Source organism: Salvia miltiorrhiza, chromosome 8, assembly GCF_028751815.1.
Source record: "Salvia miltiorrhiza cultivar Shanhuang (shh) chromosome 8, IMPLAD_Smil_shh, whole genome shotgun sequence".
In the NCBI taxonomy this organism is placed as follows: domain Eukaryota; kingdom Viridiplantae; phylum Streptophyta; class Magnoliopsida; order Lamiales; family Lamiaceae; genus Salvia; species Salvia miltiorrhiza.
In genome coordinates this window covers 32955168-32971201 of record NC_080394.1, presented here as the reverse complement: position 1 = coordinate 32971201, position 16034 = coordinate 32955168, and the positions used below count along the sequence as shown (strand labels likewise).

Genomic DNA, 16034 nt, shown 5'->3' with positions numbered 1-16034 from the left:
CGAGCCTAGTAAGAGAACCAAATTGTCAAGAGTTGGTCAGCTACAACGTTGTAGCATCTGTAAGAGCTCAAGTCATAAAAAAGGCCAATGCCCTCAAAGGCCAAGTGAGGTATTCATACGTTTCCCAATATATACTAATGATTATTGGTTTTATTACTTAATGAATAACTTACATACTACTCAGGTGGCAGCACAAGACACTCAAGCTTCAACTTCAACTTTGCCTACCACGGTGAAGACAAAGAGGAGTTCTCAAGGCATGGGCTTGTACATCAATCCTGAAACTGGAAGGAGTGTTCTAAATGTGAGATTTCAGTCTTTATTCTTCATTAGTTAAGATCTAAATTTGCACTAAGACTGTCTTGTTCTATGCCATAAAACAGCCCGGGATGTCTGCTTCATTAGTCATAAATGAGGGTAGGTCCATGGAGCTTGAGCCAAACACACGGTTTGCAATACCAAATGAAAGTGAACTGAGGAAGGGCAAGAGAAAAGAACATCAGACAGTTGCTCATCCATCAAAGAAGAAGAAGGTGGCCTCAAAGCCATTTAAGGCTCCACGAGGAAAAGAAGAAGAAGTGGTCCTAAGAAGATCCCCAAGAGGGAAAAATATTGCTTCAACTGTGGATTCTACAACTACTAGTTGAAGCATGATATTTCTTCCTCAGTTTACAACAGGCCTTTGTTAGTTTTGATGCTTTTCCTTTGTTTATAACTATGGTTTTGAATGATGGAATTTTAGACTGTGATTAGTGATGTATGGTTTTGAATGATGGATATTTGGATGGTGTTGAATGATGGAAGTTTTACAGACATCAATATGTATGGTTTTAGTGCAATTTTTGAATGATGGAATGATATGGTTTGCTTCATCTTGCCTTTCTTCGTCAAAGTTATTCAGCTTTCATTTTATGTTTGAATGATGGATCATTTGCTTAGAACATATAATCCAAAATGTGCTTCAATTTCATCTCCAAAACAAAGGGATACATGATCTACAATAGAGTTCATAGAACTTTACAAAGACATGTTAAATTAGTGCAAAATATGCAAATAGCACCCAAGAAGCAAGCAACATTGCAGTAACTAGTCTAACTTTCTTCTTAATTTCGCTTGACTCTAATTTCAAAGCTTGAACAAAATCCCAAAGCTTGACAATTTCCGGCTCCATATCAGTGGGTGCCGAGCTTGAGCTATCCTTAATCTTCATGAGTTTCAACTCATTGATAACTTCCTTGCCTCTTTCGCTAATTGGTTCGTCAAGCCAATCAAAAAAACCGCAGTTCTTCGTCTAAAACACGAAATTGCAGATATTCAAAGCAAGAAAGTTCAAAAAATACAAGCTTGATGCAAAATCACAAACATACCTTCCAATTTCGACATCCATAAAACCTCCTACCGGGGTTTTCGTCAGTCCACGATGTCATTATCACAGCCCTCAACCTTCTACCGTCAATTTCGCACGTACAACGCCTGGGATTTTGATTATCTTCAAACTGACGTCCACCGCGCGATGTGCTCGATCCATAACCACCAGAGACGGAATTCAGACTCATGGCTAAAAACGCAGTCCAACAACACGAAGAAACCCTATTCTAATTTCAGGAAAACCCGAAAGATGATCGGGAATTTGCAACAAATCATCGCCGGCTAGGGTTCTTCGAACGCAAACATATTCCCAAAATAAAAAGGGGGATTTCGGGTAGTTACAAGTGGGACCCACCAAAAAAAAGAAAAAAAAAAAAAATAATAAGAAAACGTCTGTTAAGTGGACGTTAGATCAAAGGGTTTATTTGTTCAAAATTAATTAAGAAAGGGGGGTATTTTGATACCCCCCTTGCCATAAGGGGTGCAATGTAATAAGGGTTTCCACGTTAGGGGCTTATCTGATACTTAACCCTTAAATATAATGTTAAAATTAATTGAAAAAAAATAAAAATAAAATGAAATACAAATTTTAAGAGTTGGGGTGTTAGCTCTCCAATGTGGAGGATAGGCTCTTAAATGGTGGGATTCTCTCTTAAAAGTCCACATTGGCTCTCCGATGTGGATGCCCTTATATATTGAAAATAGAATCATTTAGTAAATCGATGTGACTGCACAACAAATAAACCACGTCAAACGTAGGCGTGCTTTGATATTATATATATTAGAATTGGATTTATCATCCCTTTAAAAGACCTTAATAAGAGGAGAAAATACTCCAAATTTATACTCACTCCATCTCACGAACCTTGAGTCAATTTCCTTTTCCGATCGTCCCACGAATCTTGAGTCATTTCTATATATAGTAAGAATTAGGGAAAAAAAATAAGGGGTTCTAATTAAACTTATCTTAATTAATTGTGTATTTTTTTTACTTTATTACCTACACACTTAAAACACTAAGAGCATCCGCAATGGGCTTACTTGATAGCTTACTTGACAGCCTAGTTGATAGTGGGGGACCACATTGAGTGAGTAGTGCTGCATTGAGGTTACTTGATAATCTACTTGATTTTTTTAGTTTTGATTTTTATGCTTTTCATTTAAATTAATTTTACTCAAATTTAAATAACATATTTTTCTAATAATTAAAAACTCCATTAAATTAAAAATCCTAAAAATTACAAGAAAATAAAAAACACCTAAAACATTAGTAAAATTACATAATTAAAATCCTAGTCTAGACCACGACGCTTGAGCACGTCGGCGACCATGGACGCGTACAATGCCCTTTGTACGTCCGACATGTGCGTCGTATCCGTGTTGAGGAGCTGCATATCGAGCTCCCTCTTCTTGATATCGTTTCTCCTGGTGTACTGGGCGGTGAATGCCCTCATCTGTTGGTCGGACCTGTCCAACCTCTCCACTATTTTAGGTGGAGGCTCCGAGCTCATCTGCGACGCCGACGCCTTCCCCTTCGCCGCCGCCTTTGCCGCCTTGTTGCCAATGGACCGGGAAGAGGAGATCTCATCGCCCGACGCCGAGGTGGTAAAGCCGCCCTCTTCTGTAGTCTTTGTCCTCTTGGAGGAATGCACGTCTCCGGCGAGGTACATCAACTTGAACTTTGGATTGTTCCGGAGAACTTTCCACGCGTTCCAAAAGTTGAATGCGGTCTTTTGTGGGCTTTGAGCCTTGAAGAGGATTTGGGCCTTGTCACGGAGCATATCGTCAGAATGGCCGGAAGGCCAATTGTTGCGCGTCTCCACCCAAATAGCTTCCCAGAGACGCACATCCGTGCTCACTCGGGCCCAGTGGCCTTGAATTTGCCGAATTTTAAGCTCGACACCGATGATGGGGTTGACACGATCGTGGATCCGACCCCAATACGCCTCCCCCTTTTGATCTGTCCCACAGATGGCGTCGTTCGTCTCCTCCGCCCAAACTTGGACGATGAGATCAGTATGCTCGGGAAGATAAGTACGACGGAGCCTTCCTTCCGCCGCCGGCTTGTCGTGCTTGATTTTGTGGGCGATTTCCTTCCTCCGACCGCCTTTCTTTGGTTTGGAGGCACTTTCCTCGGCACTTGCTGGGGCATCCTCGGCACTTGCTGGGGTCTCCTCCAAGTTGATTCCCCCATATCGAGGTGATAATCGGCAGATAGATCGGGACACCAATTAAGGTCATAGTAGTAGGGGTTGTGCGGATCCATGAAAATTGTAGAGGATGAAAGAAATTAAGAGGAAGAAAATTGTAGAGGAAGAATGAAAATTGTAGAGGAAGAAAATGTGGTAGGGAGAAAGGGAAGAGAGGGATTTTTAAAGAGAAGAATTAAAAAAAAAAATTGGAACGGTCAAAAGACCGAATTCCAAAAAAATGCAACAGCCAAAATTTTTTCAAAATTCAAAATTTTCAAATTTTTTTTTTAAAATTCAGGCGCGCCAATTCTCTCTCTCTCTCTCTCTCGCTCGTGTATACTCGCTTACTCAAGCAGGCCTCGAGTAAGCCCTCCCCGCAACGCCTTACTTGAGTGTAAGAGCACCTCCAGCGCGCGAGGCGAAGGAGGCGTCGATCCGCGTCGCTGGAGAGGCTGCCGCGTTGGAGACCTCGGCTGGGTCGAAGCCGTGGCGAAGCTTAGCACCGGTGCTTGGGGGGAGATTGGGATAATCGTGCGTACCACGCGCGATTAAAAAAGAAAAAGAAAAATGTTGTGACTGTGAGATGGGGGAGAAATAAGAGAAGCAAGTTGCAGAGAGGATGGGGGAGAAATAAGAAAAAAAGCGGCTGGGTGGGGAAGAAGGAAGAAAAAAAGCGGTGGGTGGGGTGGGGTGGGGTGGGTAGGGTTTAAATTTTTTTTTCTAATTTTAATTTTGATTTAAATTTTTATTTAAATATTTGTTCTTTTTTTAAATCCTAGTAATTTTTTAATTTTTTTTTCATTTTCACTTAATTTTTAATTATTGCAATATTTTTAATTTTAAAATCTTATATTTTATTTTAACTAATATAATATTGAATTTTTAATATTAATAAAATATTTAATTTTAAAATAGAAGTATAAAAATATGATTAAAGTGTAGAAATGTGAATTTTGTGGAAATGATGATCTAAGCACCCACCTAAGACACAATGCATTGGAGAGGGGTGTGTCTTAGGTGGGGCCCACTCCTAAGACACCCCTCTAAGCAACAAGCATTGTGGATGCTCTAACGCTCTACTCGAGTAAGCGCTTGAGTAGAAGCGTTGCGGGTGCTCTAATATTCAACTTTTTAATTCCCGTATCGAAAAAAAGTGATTCAAGATTCGTGGGACGGAAGAAGCATATTGAAGACAAAACTGTTACTAAATCAATGCGATAGACAAAGGTGGGTTTAACACAATCTGTTTGCTTATAGGCTTGTGAAACAAAACTAATCCCAAACTAACTAGATTTTCAACAAAGAACATATTTCCGTTTTTTTTTTTTTTTATCGAATTTTAACTGCATTATGATAAGTCAAACCCGCGGCAGTGCAATTTGTGTTGGACTTGGCATGGCATATATCATGATGCATCATGGCATGTATGGTGCATTGATGGGTCATGGCCCCTAGCATACTGGATAATTATTTTCCTAATCCTATATATGTGCGAATGGGCTAATGGTTCGAGAATCTGCTGGAATGTTTAATCCACGTAGCCATATTATTTCTTGTGTAGGGGGCCAGAGCCAGAAATACTATTCCGATGTGACGGTGGGGCCTCATCCACATCATTCTGGCTTGGAGCCACTTTGGAATTTCTCCACACCACCTAAAATTTCTAGTACTAATTAATGCTGTGCCCGAATTCCTATTAGAAAAATGTGACGCCACCAACAAAATGTTACATGTATTATCTCAATTGTACCCATTCTTTATTCATAGATAATGTACTGAATATAAATATTCTGAGGGGAAAAAAAAACTATATGAGTACGTGGACCTTCAATAATAGCTAATCTTAAATTGGGATCACCCCAATTTTAAAATAAACTATACTATATACTATCTCTTCAAATATATTTGGAGATTATATGTTTTACAAAAATCTGAATAATATTAGTCTTTCACACAGAATTGTGATATCCGTCCGATAACACCAATATTTAATTATATGTGAATTTATATGTACTCTTATCTATTAACTTCAACGGTTTTTCTTAAATTCTCCATATAAAGATATTCATTAAATAGTCAGAGGTGAGATGCAGCCTTGAATTTATTTTCTACAAACAATTCTTAACTAGGGAAAATACGACCCATAGTGAATTACTCCTAGTGATTAGGGCAGTTTGTAAAGTCAAAAAAGGCTAATCCCTTTCCCAAAAAAGGCTGCTACCAGCCTACCATTAATAACATTATAAAATATTACTATATTTGATAAATAATATTTTTAGTCGAATGCAACACGCCTTCCATTCTCGACGTATATTTTTTAATAACATCAATTCGATTTGTTTGAACGTTTAATTGAAATTGAAACATGGGAAAACACTTATTCTTCGCTGGTGAAAAATTATTTCGTTCAATTTGACTTTGCCTCCAGCTTCTTGGATAAGCTCAAGAGGTAGTCCAGTCTCGTGTTTCGTATATTTGATATTTGCAAAATATACATGTTGCAGGAGACCCACTACCACCCAAACACGGCCATATATTTCAAAGTCAAATTAATACAATATTGTCTAGTGTAGGTTTTAGGGTAGTTTGAATTTTAATAAGTGGTGGGCGCATTTTTTTAAAATATTCAATTATGGCTGGTCTTCAATTTCTATTCTGCGCATTGTCTAAAATTGATAAATTTAATTTGGGTCCATTTTGAAACAGATATAATTAATGCTAAAAGTTGACGTTAATTCATGAGAAATCATAGCTTGATTAAATCCGTACGTCATGAGTTCATGGGAGCCCATAGAAATTGGAGACAAACCCATATGAAGTTATTTGGTTTTTGCCTGCAGATTGTTATAAGCAGTTAAGCACTACAATCTATATATAGAAAAATATTAACTAATTCTAATGAGTAATCATGATTTATGAATATAACTGATAGGTTAAAATTATTATTAATTCAACATAAAATTTTAAAGTTTAAGTATTTTGGCTTTTGGGAATTCATATTCTTTGTATCTACATCAGATTTGTAAAATTATAAATCATATTCTTTGTCATTAAATTTATAAAAATTGTTAGTAAAAGTGAAATTAAATTCTAGTATATTCTAATGATAATGTTAGGCGGAGTAGCCCGTAGGCCCAATCACTTATTTTTGACCAACGGCCCAAATTTTGGCATTGATGTGCTATATAATTATTCTAGCCCAATCCCACTTCCGTCTTCACTGTCAATTTTACAGTTCTCGTTCTCGAAGATCTTATATGACAGTTCTCACAAATAATAATAATAGTACCATTTAAGCCTGGGACTTTGGGGAAAGGAAAAAAAAAAACCCCAAAATAGAGAAATTAAATTTGAAAGAGAGAAATTAAATTTGAAGGACAGAAACAAATAATCTAAAATTGGTGTCGAGCTCAATCTCAGAAAAATATGAAAATTGTTGGGCAAAGATGGATGCGAATATATTTAAAAAAGCAGAACGTAAAACTGAATTTTATTTTTGTTAAGTAGATTATATCTAACTAGTGCGCAGCCCGTCGAAATTCGACGGGAAATTATTTTAATTTATTATATAAATTATTTTTAAATTTATTTAATTTAAAGTAATATAATTGAAATTATATTAATTTGAATCATATTCCTCAATTAAATGTTAACCTTTTGTTAGAATAATAAATATTCATTTTATGTAAATTTTTATTTAATAATATTTTGAAAAATGTATCGATATTGAAAATTTTATTTCATCTGAGCATCATCTCGTCTGAACCTTGTAGGATCATATCATAATCTAAATTTCAGAAGACGACAACTAACGTTTGAACATCAGACTTTTGAGTATCATCTCGTCTAGACCTTAAAATACGAAAAATGAACTTTTATGCGTCAAGTTTTTTTAACATCACTATCTGGAGCTTTAAAAATCAAAGTTGACTTGTGAGATTGTATGATTTGGAGCTTCTAACATCATAATTAACTTGTAAACATCATTTTGTATGGAACTTGAAAAATTATTGACAAACTTTTATGCATTATTAGTTCTAAATATTATAATTGGGTTCCAAGAATCATCTCGTTTGGAGTTTAAAAAAATAAATTTAACTTGTGAGTATCATCTCATTTGAACTTTGAATGACCACAATTAAGTTACAAGAATTATCTTGTGTGTACCTTTAAAGATCATTATCATCTTTAGCTTGTAAGATCATAACTAACTTCTAAACATCATCTTGTATGCAGCTTGAAAAATCTTGACATTTTTTTGTGCATTATTTCATGTGGATCTTGAAATATCATAATTGAGTTTGGAGCATCATTTCGTTTGAAATTTGAAAGATTAAAATGGACTCATGAACATTAATTATCTTCAAATCTTGAGTTTCGAGCATCATTCCGTCTGAAAATTGAAAGAATAAAATTAACTCGTGAACATTATCTCGTTCTAAGTTCTGAAAATCATCTCGTGTGTAACTTAAGAAAGTTGACACGAGATTCAAATTGTATTAATTTATTTAGTAATTTAATTGATAAATTTTCATAAAAAATCTATGTTGAATCCAAATTTTATTTTTAAAATTTTATACAAAATATATTATTTTATAATAAAATTAAATTGAAGAAATAATTTACTTAATCAAACCAATTTATTTTTTCAAATTAAATTAATTAGACCATGTATTTAATTAAATAAATTTGGTCAAATTAAATTGACAAAACAATTCAAATTGTATTAGTCTCAATCATTCCGCCAATTAAATGTAGATTTTTAATTTGGAGAGCAAGAGCTTATTCTTGTATAAGTTTTATTTTGATGAAATCTTATAAAAATACTCAATGTGAAATGAGGTGATTTATAATTATATGATTTCTTCACTCGGTTGAGATTATTATAAATTTGATACATGATTAAAGATTTCTAATATATTTTAACATCATATCCTCTATTGTTCTTTATCTAAATTCTTCATTTATGTATTACTAATTTCATAATTTATCTATTATCTATTATTATTATTATTATTATTATTATTATTATTATTATTATTATTATTATTATTATTATTATTATTATTATAGTAATGGACGAACATAAACAAATAAAGTTTGCAGAAATGAAAAATATATTTTTCTTCCCTATATAAATAAAATGTATGGATTTATTTTATAAAAAATAAAAATAAAATTTTAATTATTTTGATAGACATAAAATAAGATTTTGTTTTAAAGTAATCAGTTTATAGAATTTGTGCCTTATTATGCAAACATGTAAATCAATTACTGGGGACCCGTTTATAATTTACATATACGTGCATGTCTCAATTCAAACTTAATTTAAAATTAATTTTATTAAATATTAAGAATATAAATATTATATATATTCATACAATATAATATATTGCAACATATACATATAATATGTACGCTATTGAGAAATATAAAATTAATAACAAATATACATCTAATCACTAACATTCAATTAAAATAATTGAATGTATATAGATTATAATTTTTTTCTTATCAGACATGTAAATCTAATTTTTATTTAGAAAAAATAAATAATAAAATTTATTAATTTAAATTATATGTAATGTAAATATTATTATATATATACATTTATTATTAATTATATTTATTATGATTAATGAATCTTTATATAGAATGTAATAATTAATTGATTAATACATGACGAAGATTATATATATGGTAAATTTTGAAATGGTGAGATTTTAGATATGCCACATAGGTTAAGGCTTAATCCTATTATATAGTAATAGATAGGGGAGAAAATATTGTAATTTCAAAAGGCTCAAATCTGTTGTCATAATTGCTCCCAAAAAAATATGCTGTAGTAATTGAATATGCTTGATATTCATCATACAACTATTATTATTATTATTATTATTATTATTATTATTATTATTATTATTATTATTATTATTATTATTATTATTTCTCTGAAAAAATATACTAATTGTTAACATTTTGTCGGTATTAACTCATTTTTTTTTCTACTTAGATCCAACCAATTCATTGCCTAAGAGTAAGTGATATTCACCGGCAAAAAAAATATGTGATGTTATTATTTTTTATATTTTTTTAAAGTAAATTAATGGTAATTGTTATGTTAATGTTGCTATCAGTGCATCACTATGAGATTGATAGCCACTGTTGAGTGCAGCAATGAACGGCTGACAGTTGCAGGAACGCTCTCCAATTTCCCACCAAATCCAGAACACTCGATTTCGTGACAAATAATTTTCAAACTGAAAATGACTCCAACAAACCCAAAAATGCGGAATTATAATCTTGAATAAGTGAGCACAATATTTTCGCAACCACAACACTCCACATTCACAATGCTTGTGTACGTGGTAGATGATTCCCCCACCTTCCTCTTCCTCTACTGCCTCATCTTCCTGCTCTTCTTTCTTCTTCTCTTCCGCTTCGTTGTCGTTCTGCTCTTTCTCCTCCTCCTCTTCCTCCTCTGCTCCGACCTCGTCCACCTCCTCTCCGCCCTATGTCCTTGAATCAACAAAATTTCATGCTACTTCAATTGATAATGGCGATGAATGCATATTAGTATCAAAACTGGAGTACTATCTGCTTATTTCTAGACTCTAGTATGTTTAGAATGTACATATTTGCAGTTTAAATCTTATGTAAGAAATAATTTGCACGCTTTTTTTTTTCTCTGTATATGTTTTCTGATTGGGCTGACCTTTAAAAATTCATGAAAGCCCAAACCCGTGAAAGCAACCATAAGCCCAAGGGTTTCCACTAAAGTTGTAAATAAAGGAGCTGAAAACCTGCGCCTTTTTCAGTGTTACTGTTCAATTCAGGAAGCGCCGTAGGCTGAGAAAAACTTATCTTTCACCATGAGAGCCAAGGTAATACTTCTCAATCGCGTATACATTTGTGAAGGTTTGATGTATGAAAAATTTGTGGATCTAATTTTTAACTCGCTCATTTTTCTGTTTGATGCTAACAGTGGAAGAAGAAGCGTATGAGAAGGTTGAAGAGGAAGCGCCGAAAGATGAGGCAAAGATCCAAGTAGTTTGATTCCCTTAGGGATTTCTAGTTCCTTTTTGATAATCTCAATGTGTAATTGTACTTTGCTACCCTGCCGGATTACATTCGGATATAAATTTCTTTCCCCACTTTGTTACTCCCTCCGTCCACTAATTCAAGGCCTACTTTCCTTTTTGGTCCGTCCACCAACTCAAGGCCTATCTATTTTTAGTAAGTTTTTATTCATATTTTAATTAGTGGGTCTCAATAATCAATACACTTTTTTTCCACTCAACTAATAAATAATACATTTTGTGGGTCCCTTTCTCCACTCAATCAATAAACAATACATTTTGTGGATCCCTTTCTCCACTCAACTAATAAAAATACACTTTTTCTTAAAACTCGTGTTTTTTCATGTAGGCCTTGAATTAGTGGACGGAGGGAGTACATTTATACGTAATGCTGGTGGTTACTGCTTCTGATATTATTTATTTAAGTCTTCTGTAAGACTTGTTCAGAATTTGATTTCAAGTTTGGAAGAAAATTTGCACTATAGAATTGGTGATCAGAGTTGGTTAGTTTCCACCATTGTTTTTTTAGTAGCTTGTTTCTTAATACTCCCTCCGTCCCGCTCCAAATGTCTCATTTCTTTCCAAATGTCTCATTTCTTTTGGGCACGGAGATTAAGAAATGTGTATAAAGTAGATAAAGTGGGTTGTTGGAAATTATTGAGTATAGAGAGATAGTGTATTGCCAAAGAAGGAATGAGACATTTGGAGTGAGACAACCCAAAATCGAAAATGAGACATTTGGAGTGGCACGAAGGGAGTAACATGGCTATGTTTATTTATAACTTTTGCATTTGAATTGCTACAGATTGGCTATACCTATAAAGTTTACATGATCTTTGCTTTCTTTTATTTTTGAAGATGCACTAGAGAGCTGTTGTATAGACTGCGAAATACATGCAGCTTTTGCCTTAACTCCCTTTGACTGTTGTCCTTTCACAGGAGAATAATTTAAGTAAGATTGGGAATTCCTTTTGTTTTTGGAGGGTTGTGTTAGGTCCTAATAAAGAAATTATACCCTATTATCTACGCGACAGGAATAATCCACAATGCAATAACTTGATTTTTCAATACTAGGTTTGTTTTGTTGTTGGATGATATTATTAGTCCTCTGATAAATAATAATCTCATTGTTGCACCAACCCATCTAGACCTAGTAATAGTTCACCTCTGTCATCTTCCAGCAGCACCAGCGAGGAGGCAAATGAATTTATACGCCATTTACAATAGAAAATCTCATAAATCATGGTTTTGTATATTAGGTTGCATTGTGTCCTCAGAATGCTGAAGGCATCGATCTCCACAGAATGTGATTTGAACAGCGCAAGGCAAGTAAGTGTAACATGCTTGAACTAGACACCCTCCATGTGCGGTGTTCTTTGAATCTTCTTCTGATGCCAAAACATCTTGTTGTTTCTTTGTTATTCATAAGCTTTTGGCTTGACTACGACAAATTATATCCACTAGCCAAGATACTGACTGCTCAAAACAATATGATTGTCAAGTTAGGCCTTGAGTTATCAATGTTGTAGAATCAATCAGTTAGCTCTTTGGAGTTATTTGTAGTAACCTTATCTACATCTTAAAGAGATTATTGATTTCATGTTTAGGGTGTCATATATGGTTGCACGGCGACTTTTACCCGGAAAAAGCTGATTAGTCCTAGCATCAAGTCTCTAGCTGCTCATTTGTGCTTATTTAGCTGCTTGCCATATGTTCTTCCTTTTGAGATCAATCATATGTAAGGAACTAGAAAAACTACATGTTTGATTCCCATCTCTACAGTGCCTAAGCATTATCTGGTACATGTCGTTCGTAAGGATTTGACTATCAATAATTAATTAAATAATTGACTCAATTTCTGTTCATGGATTGCAGTAATCTTCACTCAGTAAAGACATATTCAGAGACAGTTTGGTGGCATTAAATTGACATGTACGGTAGCACTTGTGTCGATGATCGGTTTTGTAGATTTGGTATCAATAACTTTCGTGGAGTACTTGAATTGTACTAAGATATGGGATCACTTGAACGTGCATGAGTCAGGGTCCCCCTCGGGTGCGAGTCAGGGTCCCCCCAGTGCAAGTCAGGGTCCCCCCAGCGGCCACGTACCAGAACTTTCTGTATTAGTCCATTAATCTGGGAGGTAGGGAATGTGGTTTGCTTGTAGCGTTGATGGTTGAGAGCTGAAAGTGATGTGTCTTAGGTTTCTTCTGTTGCACTTGCACATGAATTAAGATTGAATACATCTTTCAGAAACCAGATCTCATGTTCCCTCCATGAATGGTTCTGTATTAAGATGGCATCTTCATTGTTTTGTCTCTCGCGCTGTTCTCTGGGGATGAAAAGCAGTTTGGTGATCCTTAAGCTTATGAGGGGAATGCTGAGCATATTCCCTCCACTGCCAACTCGGTATGATTTGCTCGATCGAGATGTGGGAGAAGACGAGGATGCCTTGCCGGTAGATGTGAAGGAGGGGCAATTCGCTGTCCATACAGTTGATAATGGCATTTTGAGGAGGTCTGTTGTGGAGCTGATTTACCTGACTAACCCTGAATTTCTGAAGTTGTTAGAGCTAGCAGAGCAAGAGTTCGGTTATGGACAGATGGGCATTCTCGTCATTCCATGCACGTATGGTCATCTTCAATCTGTTATTGGGAAAAAGTGAAGAAATTTATGATTAGGTAAGGTTGTGATGGAAGCTTACATTCCATCATGATTCCTTATTCTGTTTGATTACGCTGTCCAAGTGTTTTATGCTATTCTACGCAGTTTATTGCCTTAAATCTTTGTATGTATGTTTTCTTTTTAATCTTTATATGTGTATGTTTTCTTTTTATATATACAGATTTTAATGTGTCCAAGGTTTTCTATTTTCAACAATTTCTATGAAACAATCAATATATGCACAGATCATCATTTAAGAAATGTATATAGTCACTGCATATGTATTATTTTTTGGGAGCGATACATAATTAGCCATAAAGATAAGAGATAATTCTAGTATAGCCTAATTTATTAAAGTATATAAGAGCACCTGCATCGCATCTACTCGAGCGCCTCCTCGAGTAGTGCGTTGCACTCGGGTAACGCATTGCGGGGGGAGGTACTCGAGTAATACTCGAGTCTTCGAGTATGCTCGAAGAGGGGAGAGGGAAGGCGCGTGCAATGCAAGCGCCCTAATTAAAAAAAAAAAGAAAAAATTGACAAATTCGAATTTAAATTTTTATGATGTTTTAGGTGTTTTTAATTTTTATGTAATTTTTTTTTAATGTTTTAGGTGTTTTTAAATTTTTATGTAATTTTTTTTATGTTTTAGGTGTTTTTAAATTTTATGTTTAATGGCGTATTTAACTAATGTTATTACAAAAATATGTTATTTAAATTATGCAAATAAATTTAAAGGAAAAACATAAAAATCAAAACTAATGTTATCAAGTAGGCTATCAAGGAACCCCAATGCAGCACTACCTACTCAATAACACAACCACTATCAAGTAGGCTATCAAGGAACCCCATTGCGGATGCTCTAAGCATCCATTTTGTATTAAAAATATTGTGACATAAAGTAATGCATAGATAAAAGACAAGGAAAAATAAAATGCTGTATATTTTTGTTGTACTTTTTGGCTGAGAGGAGAGGAATAGTTTTTTTTTTTTTTTTCGAATTTCATAAAAAAAAATTTGCAGTAAATTCATTTGTCATTAATAATAGTAAGAGATGGTTGGTGGAAATTTATTAAAATAGGTTAGATTATATTGGATTAAATCATGTAAATCATTCATTTGAAATCTAAAATTTTTAAAAATTGTATGTTAATAGGAGCAAAAATTTGGAAAACTTTTATTTTCATATGAGCAAAAAATATTTGAAAAAAGGGTAAAGTATCAAATAAGCTCCTGACATAGTAGCCCTTATCACGTTTACCTCCCTATAGTTCAAGTTGGGCCAATTAAACCCTCATAGTACCTAAAATCGAATAAGTGAGCCCTCGCCTCTAACGGCCATATAACGCCGTCTGCCTTTAATTTTTTTTTAATTTTATTAAGTGGGCCCCACCAGTTTTTAATTTCTTCCATTCTACAAATATTTTCACTCCTCTCTCTCTGCGCTCCAACGTAACAAACAACCAACCTCTCATCCACCACTCTTAATTCCTTTCAATTTCATAAATCTTTTCTTTTTCTTCTTCCTTATGAGAAGATTATCACTGCTCCAATTTCAAACGCGTCATCACAAGACACCACCGTTTCGTAGGTGCGCCGCGAAGATGCCGCCGCCTCCTCCCGCCGCCACAGGAAGATCGTGGTGGTGATGGGCCCCACGGGTTGCGGCAAGACCAAGCTCTCCATCGACCTGGCGTCGAGATTCTTCTGATCGTCGGAGATCGTCAACTCTAACAAAATCCAAATCCACCGCGGCCTCGACATCACCACCAACAAAATCCCTCCCCGCGACCGGGAGAACGTCCCCCACCACCTCCTGGGCGAGTTCGACTCGTCCGAGTCGCACCCCGAGTTCACCCCCTCCGACTTCCTCCTCGCCGCCTCGCTGCTCATCTCGCGAATCCACTCCCGCCGCAACACGCCCTTCGTCGGCGGCGGATCGAACTCGTTCATCTACGCATTGCTGGAGGAGAAATTCGACCCCGCATCGGACACGTTCGCCGTGTGTAGGGGGCTGAGGTACAGGTGTTGCTTCATCTGGGTGGACGTGTCACCGGCGGTGCTGGCGGATCATCTGGTGCGGCGGGTGGACGACATGCTGGAGTCGGTGAGTCGGCGCGGACTGCGGACTGCGAGGCCCACTTAATAAAATTAAAAAAAAAATTAAAGGCAGATGGCGTTATATGGCCGTTAGAGACTAGGGCTCACTTATTCGATTTTAGGTACTATGAGGGTTTAATTGGCACAAGTTGGACTATAGGAAGGTAAACGTGATAAGGGCTACTATGTCAGGGGCTTATTTGATACTTAACCCTTGAGAAAATATGGAGAGGTAGAGTTTCAATTCTGAAATATTCTGCTTCATTATGATTAAGGTACGTAATTTTTTTTTTTTAATAAAAAAACAAACAAACGCATGTTCTTAAATGCACGAATGCATTTTTATGCTTGAATAGTTTTTAGTTGACTTTTTGTAACTAGAATGCGTAATTTAGTATTGCAAGTATATTAGATTAAAATAATACATTTAATTTCAGTTATAGTAGGACACGAAATTCTTGAGTATACATAAGTGTACACACAAAATTCTGCACATATTATACACAATGTGGTTTTCAATCAAAAGGGGATTTTACTATTAATTTTATGTTTATGTAAGCCTATATTACATTGGTCCCTTGTTGTACTGCTTTTCGTTTCACCAGTTTTGTAACAACTTTTCTTTCTTTCT

The 16034-nt window shown here is 35.2% G+C and overlaps 1 protein-coding gene, 1 long non-coding RNA gene and 1 pseudogene across 5 annotated transcripts; 2 read left to right on the top strand and 1 right to left on the bottom strand.

Annotated features, from left to right (window-relative positions):
* Positions 1-948: 948 nt before the first annotated feature.
* Positions 949-1760, bottom strand: LOC130997794 (uncharacterized). Its single transcript, XM_057923225.1, has 2 exons — positions 1368-1760; positions 949-1291 (listed from the first exon to the last, which is right to left on the bottom strand). Exons 1-2 carry the CDS (start codon positions 1554-1556, stop codon positions 1031-1033), a joined length of 450 nt encoding a protein of 149 aa, XP_057779208.1. The 5' UTR covers positions 1557-1760; the 3' UTR covers positions 949-1030.
* A 7931-nt stretch (positions 1761-9691) lies between these two features.
* Positions 9692-13500, top strand: LOC130997793 (uncharacterized). Of its 4 annotated transcripts, XR_009093189.1 has the most exons (4): positions 9692-10444; positions 10546-11968; positions 12247-12377; positions 12515-13500. It is a non-coding gene; the product is annotated as an uncharacterized LOC130997793 (long non-coding RNA). The 4 variants fall into 4 exon arrangements; XR_009093187.1 differs by lacking the exon at positions 12247-12377; XR_009093188.1 differs by having other exon boundaries at positions 12247-13500.
* Positions 13501-13563: 63 nt separating this feature from the next.
* LOC130998346 (adenylate isopentenyltransferase 1, chloroplastic-like) lies at positions 13564-15449 on the top strand (annotated as a pseudogene).
* Positions 15450-16034: the final 585 nt, after the last annotated feature.